Source organism: Balaenoptera musculus, chromosome 10 (assembly GCF_009873245.2).
Source record: "Balaenoptera musculus isolate JJ_BM4_2016_0621 chromosome 10, mBalMus1.pri.v3, whole genome shotgun sequence".
In the NCBI taxonomy this organism is placed as follows: Eukaryota; Metazoa; Chordata; class Mammalia; order Artiodactyla; family Balaenopteridae; genus Balaenoptera; species Balaenoptera musculus.
Genome location: NC_045794.1, coordinates 69,677,462 through 69,697,912, shown reverse-complemented (window position 1 = coordinate 69,697,912; position 20,451 = coordinate 69,677,462). Strand labels below are relative to the sequence as shown.

The window sequence follows — 20,451 nt, the reverse complement described above, 5'->3', positions numbered from 1 at the left end:
ACATGGTCCCCGTATTTAAAACTGCAGCACTGTTAACATTTTAAACCAGAACTGGAGATAACTATTAAAATATAGTTAATTATTTCTTCAGCTCACTTTTCATGGACTGTTGATAAGATTCTGTATTAGGCCACTGTAGGATGATAGTTAATATAATAACGATAAGAAGTTGTCAATAACTTTTTAATTTACATTATTTATGTAAGGGAGAAAGTACCTAAGCACACGAAATATTCCCAGTGAATGGAGATTTAGTTCCTGAATTGGAAATAATCAGAATGTCTTTATTACATAGGTGTTGTCTGCCATCTAGTGGGCAAAGTAGAGATAGACAGTTGAATGAGTGTATTTTATTAGATGGGTATCAACCGTAGAATGGTAATGTAGCAGCGATAGTCAGTAAACAGTATGCATATTTTAGTTAATTGCAAATAAATTATAAATATAATCATGATTATGTTTCATGATAACATTGCACAAATTTCAGTAATAATCACTAAAATTAATTGAACAACATATCCTAATGTTTGAGAGCTTATGCATTTTGAAATCTACCTGTGTTCATGTCAGCTCTACCCCAGAAGTGCTGTGTAACCTGAGGCAGGTTACTTAACTTTTCTAAGATGCAGATAATATTAGCCACAATTTCATGGATTGTTGTGAATATTAAATGAGGTCATCCATATAAGGTGCTTATCAGTGTGCCTGCCACTATAGTCCATATGTTAGCAATTATTGAGGACTTTGAGGACGGCAGCCAATGTGATAAGTAGTACATGTCTTGTTACTCTCATCTTTCAGTTGAGAAAGCTTGAACTCAGAGTGGACAGGCCACCTGCCCTAGGTTGCACTATTTTTAGATTATTAAGTGGCAGAATCAGGATCTGAAAGTGTCTATGTAACTCATGTTCTTAACCACATTTGGCATTGTTCCCAATAAAGGCAATTTCATTGCAATGGTGAAAAGAGATAGAATACCAATTTAAACACTACTGCTACTGAAATCAGACAACTGTTTATTGAGGTCTGTGCCAGGTATGGCTAATATTAATAGTTCCATTTAAAAGGTTTGGTTATATACAGTGATAATTGCTTAAGAAGTGAAGCACAGTTACTTGAAATATATGTTCAGCACAGATTCCAAACTTTAGAACTTTGGATCTGAAAAGGTCTTAGCGATGATATGGTTGAATTTCTTCTGTTTTCAAAGAAAAGGCTTTCAGGAAACTACTCAATGAATGAATAATACCTATCTGAATATGCAAAGTACAAATAGTTCAGCTCTACCCAGCTTATAATTATTATCTGCTTTGGCTGTTAGACTTCACCAGAAAACACAAAACTTAGGGTATTTGTTAAACAATTATTTAACTTTTATGGCTAACTGATTTATTTTGCTTTGGAAAGAAAACAAAGACATAAATAAGAATAACTGAAGATATTTCATTTCTCTCTCAAATACTCCTTTGATGATTTGTCTTAAAGATATTTAAAAATTCCCATATAAGTATTTTCTCCGTGTATTTAAGTAACATCTCCATCTGAAGTTTCGATAGTCTATAGCCTTTCTTATTCATATTCCTTGTATTATTCCTAAATGAAAAATTTGTTCTTTCTACTTAAGAACAGACTATCCCCCTGTTTTAAATAATCTTTGGGTGCATAAGTGTCATTATGATGTATTTAAACAATAGAACCGATTCCTTGTAGATTATTCTGAAATAATTTTTTGCAGCTGACTTATATTCTGTTTAATTTTAAACAGCTTGAAATGATGCTGGAGCCCAAGGTCTGGAGAGAAGCTGCAGCTCAGGTGTTCTTTGCCTTAGGTCTGGGATTTGGTGGCGTCATTGCCTTTTCAAGCTACAACAAGAGAGACAACAACTGCCACTTTGATGCCGTCCTGGTGTCCTTCATCAATTTTTTTACTTCTATCCTGGCAACATTGGTGGTGTTTGCAGTTCTGGGCTTCAAAGCAAATGTCATAAATGAGAAATGCATTGCAGAGTATGGTTGTTAATTTTCTTTAGCTTTTGATGGCATAATTATATTAAAAAATCTCCTTCCCAAACCCATGTGTTCATTAATGCTGTTTTACTTTTCAGAAATTTGGAAATGATCATCAAACTTGTGAAAATGGGCAACATTAGTCAAGATATTATTCCCCATCATATCAACTTTTCAGCTGTTACTGCGGAAGATTATCATTTAGTTTACGACATCATTCAAAAAGTGAAAGAAGAAGAGTTTCCTGCTCTTCATCTCAATTCCTGTCAAATTGAAGATGAGCTAAATAAAGTTAGTAGGCTATGTTTATGCGATAAAATAATTCTTATTAACTTAAAATATGCATTACCCAGAAGACTTCTTTTAGGAAAATGATCTTTAAAATGCCTGTGGAAGATCATGCTGTTTCAAAATTCACATTCTTTACTTCAGAGAACACATTTTCTTAAATCAAAAAAGTCTGTTTTACTTTGAAAAGTAGTTTCACTGATTAAGCCACAATAATTTAAAATATGGATATAAATTAGGTGATTTTCATCCCAGAAAATGAAATTAGTCTGGTACCTTTCCTGGTATAATATTTAATACAAAACTTGAATTACAATTATCATTTACATATTGTATGGTTGTTTGGACACATGAATGATATTTTATAATATCATCTTAATAATTGTGTTCAATAAGTCATGATTAAGTCCTTTTTCTAGCCACTGTCATACATTTTAATAAACACGACATAGGTGAACATGAATAAATAGCCTTGCATTAATTGTTACCCTCTCTTTACATTGGCAAAAAGGAAAATATAATGGAGAAATTGGCTGTTAATCACTTGCTTTAAGATAGCTAACTGTATTTGAGACTAAACATAAAGAATCACGTGCAGGAAATTATGGATGAAGCCATCATTAACATAAAAATCTTGAATTCTGTAAGGAAAGATTTAATTACTAACTTACTCTTAAAGTTCTTTTAAAATTTTGGTCTATCTGCTGTTTTTATGAGATAACACGATCACCTTGAAGTTTGTTTAGAGGCAACAGTTTCTTAGGAGACAACATGGTACCAGCATGTTTATCTCCAGTAACTCCGCTGCATTATTCAGAGTTCTCCTGCCCTTTGTAACTGATGTATATAGCCAGCACTTCATATTGCTCTGTATTAACGTGGCCGTTTTGTATATCTTACAGGCTGTTCAGGGGACTGGTTTAGCTTTTATTGCCTTTACAGAAGCAATGACACATTTCCCTGCATCTCCCTTCTGGTCAGTGATGTTCTTCCTCATGCTGGTAAATCTAGGGCTTGGCAGCATGTTTGGAACCATTGAAGGGATCATCACACCCATTGTGGACACATTCAAAGTGAGGAAAGAAATTCTCACTGGTTAGTTTTTATGTATTTGACTTTTCATTGAACTGATGTGGGCGGGCTGTTTTACCCTTGGTGAGAGATCAGAGATGGCAATAGGAAAAGTGTTTATTATTAATGTCTACTTACTAATAATACTAGTATTTGTTATTTAGGGATTTATTTATATAATATGCAAATGACATTTAATACAGATTCTATTAATTATTAGTGATCATTTATTCTATTACTCTTTATTAGGAATAATGTCATTATCATGAATTACCGGCACTAGAACAAAGTCACAGAATGTTCATGTATAATTTTGTATTCAACTCAGATAATTATAAAAATAGTAGTTCAGGTCATTGGATTTTCCAAAAGTGCATAGCTGAAATTGATAAACCTAAATTGAGTTCTCATATAAAAGAGCAATTGTAGCCTGATAGAAGTTAATATATCTAGGTAGGAAAGACAATAACACAATTTATCAATACTGATGGTTGTTAGAAGTCCAATCTACAAGTAGTTATTAAAATACTGGTTGTGTGTTGCATCGTCCTCGCATTTGAGGGATATCAAGGATATAAGAGAAATTACAACAGAGATACAGAGATATAGGAGAGCCTCTCCTCTAAAAAGAATAGGACTGATAGTTAAAATCAAGGTGGGTAGATAAGACTTGTACCATGTAATATACTGATAGATAGCATGATAGGGACTTTACCTGTTCTACGAATTAAGACGCAGCAGAGGTCATCTAAATATATGAGGGAAGTGTCAGCGAAAGCCATGGAAATTGAATTAGAGAGGGAAGGGGTCTTCTCAGGGGTCAGAGGATAGTGTTCATTTACATAGCCAAGTAGAGACAAAGGAAGCAGCGAGGAAGCCAGCCAGACCAGAGTGCAGTAACAGTGCTGGTAAGTGATGCAATAATTAATGGGAAAAAATATATAGATGATCTTAAATGCTGGGCAGTGGTACACAAGCTCCCCAAGGCTGTTTTTAGCTCTGAAAGATTTAGTAATAATTTATGTGTAAATAACTCTCAAATACATATATATCTTTATCACTCACCGTTCTGCTAAGTGTGTGTGTGTAAAACAATTTCAGCAGTTTGTGAGATATTTACATCTAAATATCTTTAATTCAGCTGAACATAAATAAGAAATGTCTCTATCTTTTCCTGAAAGTCAGTCTCTACTTCTGCAGTTTCTATTTATTTTAAGGCTATCAATACCCTGCCTGACATGCAGACTAAATAACAGTCATCTTTGCTGCTTTCCTCGTCTTTGCCCCATATCCCAACCCTCCTGTGGTAAGAGGGTTTGCAAAATTAAGGGGAAAACAACAGTGTAGAGGGAGAAACACACATGTGAGTATTTGGTAACTCCCAGTGGAAGACCTTTAGGTCAGAGTAAAGAGGAATATACTCTCTACCCCTGTTACCTGTATTCTGGGATCATACTTCTACTTTGAGTCATGTTTTATATACTTAGATTAAATGTTACCCCATCACCTTTGTCAGATGTTTTCATCTCCTCTGATAGGACAGTAGGACTTAGATAAGTGACTTACTCATTATCTGTTCCTCTCACATCGTCAGCAAAACTCTCAGTGTCTTTACCACCTGGAATACACTTTCTTCCTATCTACCTTATACTATAATGTAATTAGGAGAGAGTGAGAGTGACACAGGCTGTGGTTCAAATCCAAGCTCTGCTACTTGGATCCTGATACTTTGAGTACAATTTGCTGTGACAAGCATTCAAATATTTCAATATGCGTTAGACTCCAAGTGAACGCTACTTTTCCTTTTCTACATGATATGTTTATATAGAATATTCACTTACGTACGATGTAACTCATACCACTAGCATAGCGCTTACGAGATGGAGGAAATGGCTTAATTTAACCCATACTTATTGAGATTTTTAGGGAACCCCCATCAGATGGAACCCCCGGGATGTCTTTTCTCCCCTTCTGAACTGCCCTTACCTGCTCCACTTCTTTCACTTTTACTCACCTCTGCTAAAAGCTGCTTGAGAAAGAGAACACAGCCATCTTTTATTTTTGAGGGCTTCTCTACCAACGTGCAAGAGAGAATAAAGAGTCTAACACAAATATGGGAATATTATATGGATTCCAGAATTCTAAGTTTTTATATTAAGGGTAGCTGGTTAGAAGTTTCTGCATCTTTCTTCAGTACTGCTGCAGAAACTCCTTTTAGATGGTTCTTCTTAGTTACCTGGAGAATCAGGTTGCCCAACCCTGTCATAGCTGTATTCCCAACTAATCTGTTTGGGCAATATCAGGACAGAGATACAGATTGCTGCTAAGGCAAGGTCTCGTCAGATTTTTTTCAGTTATGCTTTAACAATAACCATATTTCAATCAGATAGAAAAATACATGTTATCATAGTCTTATTTTAAGCTACATTAATCTCATTGTTAATTTCAAAATTCAGTATTGCTTCCAAAACTATAAAACATTCTTAAAAGTAGAAATGACCCACGAACATTTGCTGCCTGGAAAGGTCACTTTGCTATTAATAATGAGAAGAGGGGTATGGAGATTTATACTTTTAATATATCCTCAGTTTTGCCTCATTTGTTATTTGTGTTTAGTAAACACGTTTCCACAGACTCGAGGAGATGAGTTGAGTTACTGTCTTACAATGAATTCATATTAAATCTGGGGCTAAATCCAGGTAACTAATTCCCAATATGTTATATTCCATGGTATCAGGAAAGGTATCCTATTTGTATCATTGACAACTTATAAAAGTGGAAACAAAATTATTGTTGCATATAATAACTTATAATGAAGTTTAAAAGACTTGACTCTGAGTAGGGCTTAATTTTGTTATTTATTCCTTTTGTCCAGTTATCTGTTGTCTTCTGGCATTTTGTATTGGCCTGATGTTTGTGCAGCGCTCTGGAAATTACTTTGTTACAATGTTTGATGATTATTCTGCTACCCTGCCTCTGCTAATTGTAGTCATTTTGGAGAATATTGCTGTATCCTTTGTTTACGGCATAGATAAGTAAGTATATTCTCTCTTATGCATTCATTTTTCATCTCTATTTTGCAAAAACCAATTGTTAATATATAACTCATTTAGAAGAGGAGGGAAGTGACTAGAGGGAAAAATTCCTTGTCACAAAAATCAAATCTTTTGAAGACTCCATTCAATAATTTTAACGAAGTATATCCCCTTATTAGATGGTTAGATAGAATGGTGTAGATGGTAATGTAGTTTAGGATTTTGGAGCTTTGATTTAATTCTGGCTATCAAATAGGAACTTCCAAGGTTTAGAGCATACTGGTTAAGTTCCAAGAACCTTGTTAAGTTGTTTTGAGCTATTGTTACAGATAAGAAAATGCAGGCTTAGTGAGACACCAAGTGACTTGCTCATCACACACCTGAACAGAGGTAGACCTGGGATTCATAGCCATTTTTGCTTAACTCTAAAGACGAAACTTCTAATTACGTTACTACCCTGTTTTACAAGAGGAATTTAATTTTGTTATGCTACAAAATGCCTTATTTTATCATTTTACACAATGTTTTATGTAGCAGGCCAATTTTGGGAAGTGGTATATATATATGATGCTCCAAGGTATATATGGCATTTGCTATACATAAACTTCATATTTATGTGGAGTCATGACTTGAATTCATGAGATACTTAAACCTCTGAATTATATACCTGCTCAGTTTGAAAAGTATATATACTTGGCGTGAAATGAAGCATTAGAGTAGTCTCAGAATAAAAAAAGTTTCCAGAGGCCTTGTCCAATATTTTTTAAAGTTGCTGTCTTTAGTTAACATATATGGATTAACTAAAGGTAATAAGACCATCAAGCTTATTAGAGGTCTCTGTGAAGTAGGAATAAGTTCATTGTGGACCAGAGTCCTCCTAAACAACATAAAGAACTTTATTGGTATTGAGTGAGCTTTGCGACAAAGTTTAAAGAATGTTTTTATTACTGGCAAAAGCTCCAGGCAAGGAAAGATAGGGGAACTTACATTTAATGATCATGTACTATATAGCAATAGTAGTAATAGCTGTATGACACGCATTTAATGTTAGTCATTATAACAATCTGTGGTAACTAATATTATCCATATCCTAGATGGAAAATTGGCCCTACTTGTACAGGAGAACACAGTATGTTAGTTGCAGAGCCAGGACTTTAATTTCAAAACCAGATATTTCTACACTCTACCAAGCTACCCCCAACTCCTAACCTGCACTGTGTTGGAATTTGACATTGTTATTGGACTGATCTATGGATCAATAAGATCATAATTTAGATTTCCATTTAGACACTTCATCATTTACAATAGGCATAGTAGTAAATATTTCTTTTTAGTAGTTCCTAAATAATAATCATTATAACAACAGGAAGAATAATACTACTAATAATACATGCATCTATAAATTTCTGCTGTATGTGAGGTAGTGTGCTGTGCATATGTTGTCTATGTGTCTGACAATAACCCTCCAAGATAGGTATTATCTTTTTTGAAAATGCCAAAAATTAAGCTCAGAAGGACTAAGATATACATTAAAAGATGATGGAGCTATGATTTGCAACCAGGTCTGTTGGTTTCTAAAGCTCATATCTTGTCCTACGAGCAGAATTAGAATTCTCCTGTCTAAAATGCTCTCATTTATTTACTTTCCCCTCCTTTAAATGTCGTAGCAACCTTATATTCTTCCTGTTCCCCTTCAACAGTGTCATGAGCTCAGCTCTTCTTTGTCTTCTGCCACATTTACCTACATTTCCAGACACAGAGTTGAGAGAAAGAAGACTTTCAAAACCTAAACTTTTGAGACAGTAAATTCAAATGCAGAAAAAGAAATATTGGAGCATAGCAAGTTAGGGATTAGGAAGAAATAAGAATGAGAGAAAATGAGAAGGAGGATCCTGTAAAGCTGAAAATGATGGCTGCGTAGATTGTATTTTCCTGAGTCTCCTTTTAAAAATGAAAGAGAAAAGGGATGACTAGAAAGCAGAACTAAATACCCATAAACACTGGCAAGAAGATAGTCCTGTGAACCCTCAAATATGAAAGGTTGGGGCAAACCACTGGCAGCCACAGGACCTGCGTGATATCACTTCCGTGTGGGAGATGGTAGAGGATATGCAGCTGGGCTTCTGACAGCTTTTCAGTCACCCCCAGGTCCTCCTGATCGGAAGACAGTGAGCTAAACTGGGAGAAATTTTATAGGATCTTTGCCCACATTTTGCAGAGTGCAGAGGGACCAAAATACAATAAGATCATCAGTGCTGGAGCAATCTGGTCTCTAAAAACTCTTGAAATGAATAACCCAAAGTTCTCTTCCAAGATAAAGCTCTTCACTGAAGAAAAAGTGGTGGGAGCAAAACCTGAGTTGAGTAGGAGAGAGGTAGTAGGGGCCATGGAAAAGAAAGTCCAGGTCAGTATGAGGAGGAGAGCAGAGGTAAACAGAACTGAGAAATTCTGAAGCCACCTTTTTTGATTACTTTGCAAAAATAGAGAGGAAAGGCCCATCCCTCTCTCCTAAAACACACAGGAAAATTCATTTCACTTAACTGTGGCCAAATCTTAAGAAAAGTTTCTTTTTTTTTTTTTAAAGAGGAAAGGAGCAGAGTAAAATCTCTGCAGACAACAAAAGCACACATGCAAAATAGATGGAAAACTAACAATACTTCAAAATGAGTTGAAATAAATGTTTAAAAATGATAGAAGCCACAAAAGAAGAGCAGAAATCAGTTATTTTAAAATTGAGAATTATAATAATTAGAGAAAAGGAAGATTTGAAAACAGAGGTGATAGAACTCAGGAAATAATTGTAAATAAAAGAAAAACACTTAAAAAATGAAGATCAAATTAAAAAGAAATTAAAAATGATAAGCACAGTGCCTAATTTCAGAAGAATTAGAAGCTAGAAAGGAGGGATGCTTTTGAAAATCAAGGAGAAATAACAAAGGATTTAAGAGAAATAAATAAACACAGTAGTTAAGCAAAGATGATTCAGCATATGTACAGTGAAGACCTCTAAAAACAGTAGCCAGAACAAATGCTAAAAACTATAATTGAAGAAACTTGCCTGAAATAAATAATTTGAATGTTGAAAGGGCAAACAATATACTTGGAGAAATAGACATAAAGGCCAACACGAGGACATAGCCTAGGATGTTACTACAAGACAAAAAAAAAAAAAAAAGGGCATCCAGGCAAAAATAATACAAAACAAAACAAAGCAAAGAAGATTATTTATGAGAGAAAAATCTAACAGTCAACAAAATTTTTGTAACAATATTATGTAGTTAGACATATGTATGATTCTCAAGGAAAAAACATAAGCCACAGATTTTAAATTCAGCTGAACTGACATTCAGGTATAGTGACCACAGACAAACAATTAGAAACATGCAAGAAATTAGGAAATATAGTTACTATGATCCCTTTTTGAAGAATGTACGAGAGAACTAGGTTTAGACAACCACGAAGTCTGCAGAAACATTAATACAAGGGCTGGTGGGTGGGCAGTAAATATTTATCTCGAGATAAACATTAAGGGATGTAGACTAGTATGTAATGTCTACATGCTCCTGAGAGTGTTAACATCATACAATTAAAAAGGGTGAATTTTACTTCAGGTAAAAAGCACCTCAATAACCTGACTCAAAAAAAAAAAAAAAACACGTTAAGTCTAATCATTACTAGGTCTAAGTGTTAATTCATGGGAAATAGGAGGATTAAATGCTCTTGTGAAGCAAAACTGTGGGAATGCAATCAGCCAAATACAGACTGTGGGACAGAGTGACCAGCTGATTCAACAAAAAATCAGAGGAAACGATGAAGAGATGTATGCGGAACTTAGAGATGAAAAATGGTCTGAGAAACACATACATCAACTGCAATGTACGGACCTTCTTTAAGTTAAAAAAAAACAGACTACAGAAAGATGAGAGGTCAGATAATATAAACACCAATTGGATTGGATGATATTACATATGGCTAATTAAGAAAAAAAGAAACAAGGAAATTTTAATGTATTGCAAATATTGTGTTCATAGAGTGGAAATCATCAGTTGGAGGAGACTTTCCAGTAATTGACTTACGGGGACTTTCTCCAAATGAAAATTACAGTAAACTGGTTCCATTTTACTTTATAAATGTTCTTAATTTATAAGTCATCTTCCAATATGACTTTTAGACTCAGTGTAAAATGTCATAGGGTATCATGGTTAACCCCCGTCAAACCATTGATATAATGCGTATTTTAAAGGACATTTAATTTACCATATTTTAATATAGCTATATTAACTCGAGGAATAATTAAATTCCTTCGTTCTTTTTAGGTTTATGGAAGACCTAAAGGATATGCTGGGCTTTGCTCCCAACAGATATTACTACTATATGTGGAAATATATTTCTCCTCTAATGCTATTATCACTGCTAATTGCTAGCATTGTGAATATGGGATTAAGTCCTCCTGGCTATAATGCATGGATTGAAGATAAGGTAAAATGCAAAATAAGGAAGGTAGATAAAAATATACATAAAATGTCATTTTAGAGGTTTTGGTTTTTTTTGCTTTTTTCACAGCATAGTTTGCTGTTAAATGAATGGTGTTGCTTTTATGCGAGGATCCTGAGATTTTTATGTTTTTTTGGCCCCAAATATGTATGATTTTTTTATACGTTGTGGACTTTTTTAGTACATGAGAAGTACTGACTTGGTCCTCATTAAAGTAATTTTATTCATGTCACCATAGATGAACCAGTTGGGCCTTTGACTTTAGAAAACATATTGATCAAACCACCAGAAATATTTTTTCCTGTATAAATTTACTAACTTATATCCGAGATACTCTAACAATGAAACTATGCATTAGCCATGTATACATAATTTAAGTAAATATTGAAGTAAAGTTTTGCTATAACTGTTTTATATTAGCCATGACTATTTCAATTTCTGTTCTCATGTTGCTTTAGCTACATAGTAATGCAATCTTAAAATACATATTAGCAGTTAGAAAATCAGAATGCTTATTTTTCAGATACCTCTGACCTTTATTCTATGGTTAGTAATTCTATATAATAGCAACTAAATTCAAGACTATTCTAAACAAATAAGTCTGTTATCCCTTACCAAAACCCTTGGGGCTAGATGTAGTTCAAAATTTAATTTCAGATTTTAGAAAGATAATGTGGCACATGTAACAGGTAACTATTGCTTAGTAACATATGACCCCCAAACTTAATGACTGAAAGCAATGATGAGTTATTATTTCTTAGGGTTCTGTGGATGAGCTGGATGATTCTTCTTTGGGTCTTGTGTGAGCTAACTCATACAGTTGATTAAACTTGGAGAGCTGGGCTCTATGTGAGCTTTCATTCTTGGTTTCTTCCAGGCATTATGGACTCAGGGTAGCATTCTAGGACACAAAGGCAGAAACAGCAAGGCCTTTAAGGCTTTGCCCTGGAAGTTGCTTACTGTCACCTCCACAGCAATTCATTAGTCAAAATCATAAGACTAGCCCAGATTCTTTTCTTAAAAACCTGAGACAAATATATATTTTTTCATGTCCCTGCAGAGAAAGAGATTATTAATAATTATTTTTTGGCTTTAACAGGCATCAGAGGAATTTCAGAGCTACCCAACATGGGGAATGGTTGTCTGTATCTCTCTGATGGTCCTGGCAATACTGCCCGTCCCAATTGTCTTCATCATTCGTCGCTGCAACCTTATAGACGATAGTTCTGGTAATTTAGCGTCTGTGACCTATAAGAGAGGAAGGGTTCTGAAGGAGCCTATAAACTTAGAGGGAGATGATGCAAGCCTCATTCATGGAAAGACATCAAGCGAGATGTCCTCTCCAAATTTTGGTAAAAATATTTATCGAAAACAGAGTGGATCACCCACTCTGGATACTGCTCCCAATGGACGATATGGAATAGGGTACTTGATGGCAGATATGCCAGATATGCCAGAATCTGACTTGTAGCTGGGGGGCAAAAATCAGTGGGATCTTATCTGGTTCATTTTTATCAATGAACATTGGCTCTACTAAGAGAAGCATTAGACTTCGCTTATCAGAGGGCGATCTCAGGTGTTCCATGGCTGTGACCTTTAATCCTAGCAGTGTACGTAAATTCACCATGAGCATTCCTTTGGATTCTCTGGTTTACATTTGCACAGAAAGAGCCACAGACAAAGTGTACAATAACTGAGGTCCATGTTGGTAAGAATTTTCAAAAATACCTTTGGTGTTTTTTTCAAGGATTCCTATCTCTAAAAACCACTGGTTTTACCTCAGTTTCTAATAATTTCTGGATGTCATGGTATGGGCAACTCAAAAATGGTATACTTCAAAATTTATGTTTGCCTTCAGGGTAACCCCCAGGGTTACAATGACCAGTTCTGTAAGTTGGTGCTGCTCAGCACACTTCCATGAATATATTGTGTAGATAGGCTGTACTTATTTTGGTAGCATTGATACCTTCTTAGGCAATTAGTTGAAGAAAACTGCAAAATATTTTCTTATGTAATAGCTGTATAGAGCAATAGTATCAAAGAATAAGAAGGCACTAATGCTGGGATGAAAGGTGAGGTTCTGAGGTGACTGGGGATCATGTGTGTGATGGCTGTATATTTTGTGTAAAATATATGTGTGAAAATGATCTACGAATGAGTCACTCAGCACTCTCAAGAATTATGCAGATTCCGCATTTTTTTATGCGTGTGCCTAAAAATCTACTTGATATTTATTGCGGTTTCAAGATTACTCATAGTATATTTGTAAAATATACTTGCAATGTATATAGATGTATATTAGTACTCTAAGTACTGATTTGAAAACTTGAAGCAAGATGGCATTTTATTTCATATCTTTCTGTTTTGCTTCTGTTTTCTGCAAATATAAATCCTTTTTTAAGTGATTGGTAAAATTGTATGGCATTACATTTTAAGCTACAAATAAACAAAGTTAAAAAATGATGTTTGTTTTTCTCATTGACTTTTCTTGTGCCACCTGAACTAGATTATCTTGCACTTCTGTCAGCACTTAGGCATTTCATAATAATTAATCTTCACATTCCAAGAGGGATTAATAAACTGATTAATAGAGTTACCACCACTTTAGAGACAAAGGAAAAAGACAGTATTATGGCTAAATGGTGTTCTAATGTAGTCCCAGAATTCTTGGAAAAATACTTATCATCTCCCAGGAAACCATGTGTACAGATGACTGCTTGCTGGGTCAGTACTGTCTCTGAAGTGTAAAAAGTTATGATGATTTCTATGAAACTGTTCTATATATGACGTTGGATGAACCAGAACTCCACTGAGTGCCATCTAGTTAAAAAGCTTTTATTTAACTGTCCTACCACTATATTGGTCACATTTTAAAAATAATGGTGGATAAAGCAGCAAAATAGGGGAGGTAGTATACACTCTGTATCCATTGATTTTTTTTGGCCAAATATTCTTCATCTGCTATGGACATTTATTAACAGACTGCATCACAGCATTTAAAATGTAATTCCACTGGTGACAAACTTTCAGGCTGTTTTTTTTTTTTTGCATCTTCACTAATATTATATTTTGTAGTACTTTAAAGTTTAAGAATATTTTATAGATAGGCAATATATGCACATTATACAAACTCAAAAATTATCCCAATTCAGTGTAAATTAAATTTTCCTTTCAAAATTTCTCCTAGCCACCCATTTCCCATCCTCGAAGGCAACCACAATTACAAATGTATGTGTCTTTATAGAGATGCTCCATGTATACATATTACATAATGACAGCATTCGGTATTCTCTCCTCAATCTTACTTATTTCGAGAAAAAATTGATTTTGGACCGTGTTTCACATGAAGGCACATAAATCTGCCTCTTTATTCCAGAAGTTGAGGTAATATAAATTTTATTTATTTTCACACTGAAGCAGTATTTTCTTCCATAAGCTACTCAATGTTAGAAAGTTTGTAGCAAATACTTACTTACTTTACCCGCCAGCTTTTAGCTTAACATGATAATACATTGCCAAATAGCACCATCCCTCTACACTCCCTCTCTTGCCATGAGGGCTGTTAATTTACAGTCTGGATACCTGCCTTGCACTACGGAATAGGTCTTCGCCCTTCCATTCACAGAGTAATACGAAGAATACAGGAATTGTCTGAGATGGAAGAGAATCTGAACAGCTTCTAATGCGCCCATGTAGCAGATGAGGAAACTAAGGCCACAGAAGTGAAAGGGAATGAACAATCTTTCCTTTCTGCTTTTTTCAGTCAGTTCTTCAGCTGTTCATTCACTTATTCACCCATTCTTTCAGCATCTATTCACCAAGAATCTGCCTTATTCTTAGCACTTATCCCAGACACCACTGTAATTGAGGCGTAAACTATTCATCTTTTCCCAACTTTCTCACATCTGCCTGGGAGTGCCCTTACCTGCTTTTTCCCAGGCAGTGTAGTATTTAATCAATAAACAGTAGTATGAAGTATCCTTCTCTGTACTTCAAAATTTGAGGCTATTTGCTTTTGTATTACTTTCCAGTATTTCTGTAAACTCTGGCCTAAACTTGCCCCTAGATGTAACATAGCCAAAGACTGTCTATCTTCAAGTGGAAAGCAGTCTGGGGAGTGTGAAAGGAGGGCTAGTAAAGTGTTCAGAGTGGAATAAAAGGAAGAGGGAGAAAATGTACTCACTTTTAGGTGTTAGAGTCATAATGAGGAAGTCTAATATCTTGGTGAAACGATGTCTTAGGGTATATTTTATGAAAGTATATTTTCATTTCCATATGTTTGTATTTAAGTGCATTATTTTAGGAAGAAGTTATCTTTTTTCATTGGCTCTTCAAATGGGTATGTGATTCCAGAATGTTTAAAATCAAGACATAGTGCTTCTTAACTATAAATATGAATTTGAGTCACTTGTGACCTTATTTCTAACTTAATGAATCTGAATCCTTTTAGGATTAGAAGCAGGACATGAGTATGTCTTTTAATACTTATTCTAATGTGCATTCTTGGTTAGGAACCATGAGTATGAAGAAGATTAAGAGGAAATCAAGTAAAATATGAATTCTAATTGTCTTGACTCAAACAGAATAAAAACTAAAGTTCAGTATCTGTGATATCTAGGGAGGAAAATAATTTGGGTAGATAGAATTTGGAATTCATAATTTTAAAAAAATTCCTTAAAAAGTAAAATATCTTTATCCCTTTGATATTTTTTCTGGTCACTGTGTTTTCTGAACAATTCCAAAAGAGATACATATCTACGTCAACTGAATATGAATAAAATCAATATCAATTATAGCCATTACATAGATTTTTCCATAAATTTTAGTTGTAGGTTTTTTGAGACAAAAAGTTTTGACAAAAAGGGAAAAAACTCTAGGTAAATATTGGAACTATTAAAAATAACATTTCCTCTAAGCTATCCATTGCTGAGTATAGAAAATTTTTACCTTCATAACTTAGGACTGATGTAAAATGTTTCATATGTTATTTTGCCTCAAATGACTGACTGTAAAATGGCTGATCTCCTAGTTGTCCTAATATAATTCTCGTCTAAAACATTGCCTTAAGAATGTCTATCATGTGGTGTTAAAAGGAGAAAAGGAACTGGGACAGTATTTTGTCCTAAATTCAAAGCCCTTTGGATTCTACTATTACTTTAAAACATCACAGTCATTCCCAGCACCACCATCAACACACACACACACGCACACACACCCCACCACCACCACCACAACAACAACAACAAAAACAAAAACACTTGATCTATATGAATAGCAAAAGAAACATCCCTGTGGTGCCTATGCAATACTATATTTGGTGCCATGTAAATAAAAGAAACCATGCCTTGTAGATTAATGATGATATCTCATCTGCTATTCCTTTTCTATTTATTAACTTTTCAGGGGATAGTCAACTGCATAGTAAGGAAGATAAAGGTTCTTTAGAAGAGATTGATATTTACATTTCTGAGAATATAATTTGCTCAGGAAAAAGCCATTAAAAGAGTTGCAACAATATGTCATTTCACTGTTCTTTAAAGGAATGCTTATAAAAAGCAAAAAAAAAAGCAGAACACTATACAGCACTGTACTCCAATCTGAAAAGACTGAATAAACCTTGAAATTTTCAAGCACGGTTGCAATGTGGCATTCATTTGATCTGGTCGTCACTGGCATTTACCCACATTATTGATGAGGTCAGCAGAATTCAAAGATGCAGATGCCTGGCTTATATTCATTCCCCCAGAATACTCTCTGTCTCCTTTGTCAGGAATATGCCTGTTTTCCCCTTCATTTTAAAGCTTTGCTTGAATTTGAGTAAATATTAAAAGGACCAGTAGGGGATCACTTGAGATCAGTTATCTCAATATCTGGTAGGATTGAACAAACACGATATTTTCTCTGAGCAAGAGGAGATCTGGATAGCCCAATCTCTCTGCTAAACAAATCAATTAAAAGTTTATTCACTATATACTTTCTTTTTTTTTTATTTTTGTAAAATGTTTATTCTCTTAAATCCAATACATTCAGAGTGTTAACAGTTTAAACGTTTATCATTTCCACCAGCTGCAGCATTATCTAAGTAAACCAAAATAAGCACTTTTACCATAGATGTAGTCAGTGATTATTAATACTTTTTTTTTTTTTAAAGGACCTAAACTTCCCCCAAATTTCAGCATGGGTAGTTTTATTGTATGTTTAATTTTCACTATATACTTTCTTTTTTTTTTTTCTAATTCTTGAATTTAATTTAATTTATTTTTTTATACAGCAGGTCCTTATTAGTCATCAATTTCATACACATCAGTGTATACACGTCAATCCCAATCGCCCAATTCATCACACCACCACCCCCATCCACCTGCCGCTTTTCCCCCTTGGTGTCCACACGTTTGTTCTCTACATCTGTGTCTCAATTTCTGCCCTGCAAACCAGTTAATCTGTACCATTTTTCTAGGTTCCACATATATGCATTAATATACGATATTTGTTTTTCTCTTTCTGACTTACTTCACTCTGTATGACAGTCTCTATGTCCACCCATGTCTCTACAAATGACCCAGTTTCATTCCTTTTTATGGCTGAGTAATATTCCATTGTATATATGTACCACACCTTCTTTATCCATTCGCCTGTCGATGGGCATTTAGGTTGCTTCCATGACCTGGCTACTGTAAATAGTGCTGCAATGAACACTGGGGTGCATGTGTCTTTTTGAATTATGGTATTCTCTGGGTATATGCCCAGTAGTGGGATTGCTGGATCATATGATAATTCTATTTTTAGTTTTTTAAGGAACCTCCATACTGTTCTCCATAGTGGCTGTATCAATTTACATTCCCACCAACAGTGCAAGAGGGTTCCCTTTTCTCCACACCCTCTCCAGCATTTGTTGTTTGGATTTTCTGATGATGCCCATTCTAACTGGTGTGAGGTGATACCTCATTGTAGTTTTGATTTGCATTTCTCTAATAATTAGTGATGTTGAGCAGCTTTTCATGTGCTTCTTGGCCATCTGTATACCTTCTTTGAAGAAATGTCTATTTAGGTCTTCTGCCCATTTTTAGATTGGGTTGTTTTTTTTTTTAATATTGAGCTGCATGAGCTGTTTATATATTTTGGAGATTAATCCTTTGTCCTTTGGTTCGTTTGCAAATATTTTCTCCCATTCTGAGGGTTGTCTTTTCGTCTTGTTTATGGTTTCCTTTGCTGTGCAAAAGTTTTTAAGTTTCATTAGGTCCCATTTGTTTATTTTTGTTTTTATTTCCATTAATCTAGGAGGTGGATCAAAAAAGATCTTGCTGTGATTTATGTCAAAGAGTGTTCTTCCTATGTTTTCCTCTAAGAGTTTAATAGCATCTGGTCTTACATTTAGGTCTCTGATCCATTTTGAGTTTAATTTTGTGTATGGTGTTAGGGAGTGTTCTAATTCCATTCTTTTACATGTAGCTGTCCATTTTTCCCAGCACCATTTATTGAAGAGACTGACTGTCTTTTCTCCATTGTATATCCTTGCCTCCTTTGTCATAGATTAGTTGACCACAGGTGCGTGGGTTTATATCTGGGCTTTCTATGCTATTCCATTGATCTATATTTCTGTTTTTGTGCCAGTAGCATATTGTCTTGATTACTGTAGCTTTGTAGTATAGTCCGAAGTCAGGGAGTCTGATTCCTCCAGCTCCATTTTTTTCCCTCAAGATTGCTTTGGCTATTTGGGGTCTTTTGTGTCTCCATACAAATTTTAAGATTTTTTGTTCTAGTTCTGTAAAAAATGCCATTGGTAATTTGATAGGGATTGCATTGAATCTGTAGATTGCTTTGGGTAGTATAGTCATTTTCACAATGTTGATTCTTCCAATCCAAGTACATGGTATATCTCTCCATCTGTTGGTATCATCTTTAACTTTTTTCATCAGTGTCTTACAGTTTTCTGCATACAGGTCTTTTATCCCCCTAGGTAGGTATATTCCTAGGTATTTTATTCTTTTTGTTGCAATGGTAAATGGGAGTGTTTCCTTAATTTCTCTTTCAGATTTTTCATCATTAGTGTATAGGAATGCAAGAGATTTCTGTGCATTAATTTTGTATCCTGCAACTTTACCACATTCATTGATTAGCTCTAGGAGTTTTCTGGTGGCATCTTTAGGATTCTCTTTGTATAGTATCATGTCACCTGCAAACAGTGACAGTTTTACTTCTTCTTTTCCAATTTGTATTCATTTTATTTCTTTTTCTTCTCTGACTGCCGTGGCTAGGACTTCCAAAACTATGTAGAATAACAGTGGTGAGAGTGGACATCCTTGTCTTGTTCCTGATCTTAGAGGAAATGGTTTCAGTTTCTCACCATTGAGAATGATGTTTGCTGTGGGTTTGTCATATATGGCCTTTATTATGTTGAGGTAGGTTCTCTCTATGCCCACTTTCTGGAGAGTTTTTATCAAAAATGGGTGTTGAATTTTGTCAAAAGGTTTTTCTGCATCTATTGAGATGATCATATGGTTTTTATTCTTCAATTTGTTAATATGTTTTATCACATTGAATGATTTGCGTATATTGAAGAATCCTTGCATCCCTGGGATAAATTCCACTTGATCATGGTGTATGATCCTTTTAATGTGTTGTTAGATTCTGTTTGCTAGTATTTTGTTGAGGATTTTTGCGTCTATATTCATCAATGATATTGGTCTGTAATTTTCTTTTTTTGTAGTATTCTTTGTCTGGTTTTGGTATCAGGGTGATGGTGGCCTCATAGAATGAGTTTGGGAGTGTTCCTTCCTCTGCAATTTTTTGGAAGAGTTTGAGAAGAATGGGTGTTAGCTCTTCTCTAAATGCTTGATAGAATTCACCTGTGAAGCCATGTGGTCCTGGACTTTTGTTTGTTGGAAGATTTTTAATCACAGTTTCAATTTCATTAGTTGTGATTGGTCTGTTCATATTTTCCATTTCTTCCTGGTTCAGTCTTGGATGGTTATACCTTTCTAAGAATTTGTCCATTTCTTCCAGGTTGTCCATTTTATTGGCATAGAGTTGCTTGTAGTAGTCTCTTAGGATGCTTTGTGTTTCTGCGGTGTCTGTTGTAACTTCTCCTTTTTCATTTCTAATTTTATTGATTTGAGTCCTCTCCCTCTTTTTCTTGATGAGTCTGGCTAATGGTTTATCAATTCTTGTTTATCTTCTCAGAGAACAAGCTTTTAGTTTTATTGATCTTTGCTAGTGTTTTCTATGTTTCTATTTCATTTATTTCTGCTCTGATCTTTATGATTTCTTTCCTTCTGCTAACTTTGGGTTTTGTTTATTCTTCTTTCACTAGTTCCTTTAGGTGTAAGGTTAGATTGTTTATTTGAGATTTGTCTTGTTTCTTGAGGTAGGCTTGTATAGCTATAAACTTCCCTCTTAGAACTGCTTTTGCTGCATCCCATAGGTTTTGGATCATTGTGTTTTCATTGTCATTTGTCTCCAGGTATTTTTTGATTTCCTCTTTGGTTTCTTCAGTGATCTCTTGGTTATTTAGTAACGTATTGTTTAGCCTCCATGTGTTTGTGTTTTTTACATTTTT

At 34.7% G+C, this 20,451-nt stretch overlaps 1 protein-coding gene across 3 annotated transcripts in view; it reads left to right on the top strand.

Moving 5' to 3' along the window:
* Positions 1-13,337, top strand: part of SLC6A15 (solute carrier family 6 member 15) — a 47,909-nt gene extending 34,572 nt beyond the window's left edge. For all 3 annotated transcript variants that reach the window (XM_036866960.1, XM_036866962.1, XM_036866963.1), the window contains exons 7-12: positions 1,766-2,007; positions 2,106-2,298; positions 3,198-3,390; positions 6,242-6,401; positions 10,718-10,880; positions 11,995-13,337. In XM_036866960.1, the coding sequence (XP_036722855.1) occupies positions 1,766-2,007; positions 2,106-2,298; positions 3,198-3,390; positions 6,242-6,401; positions 10,718-10,880; positions 11,995-12,366 (1,323 nt within the window). In that variant the 3' untranslated portion in view covers positions 12,367-13,337. The remainder of the gene's footprint in view (positions 1-1,765; positions 2,008-2,105; positions 2,299-3,197; positions 3,391-6,241; positions 6,402-10,717; positions 10,881-11,994) is intronic.
* The last annotated feature ends 7,114 nt before the right edge of the window (positions 13,338-20,451 follow it).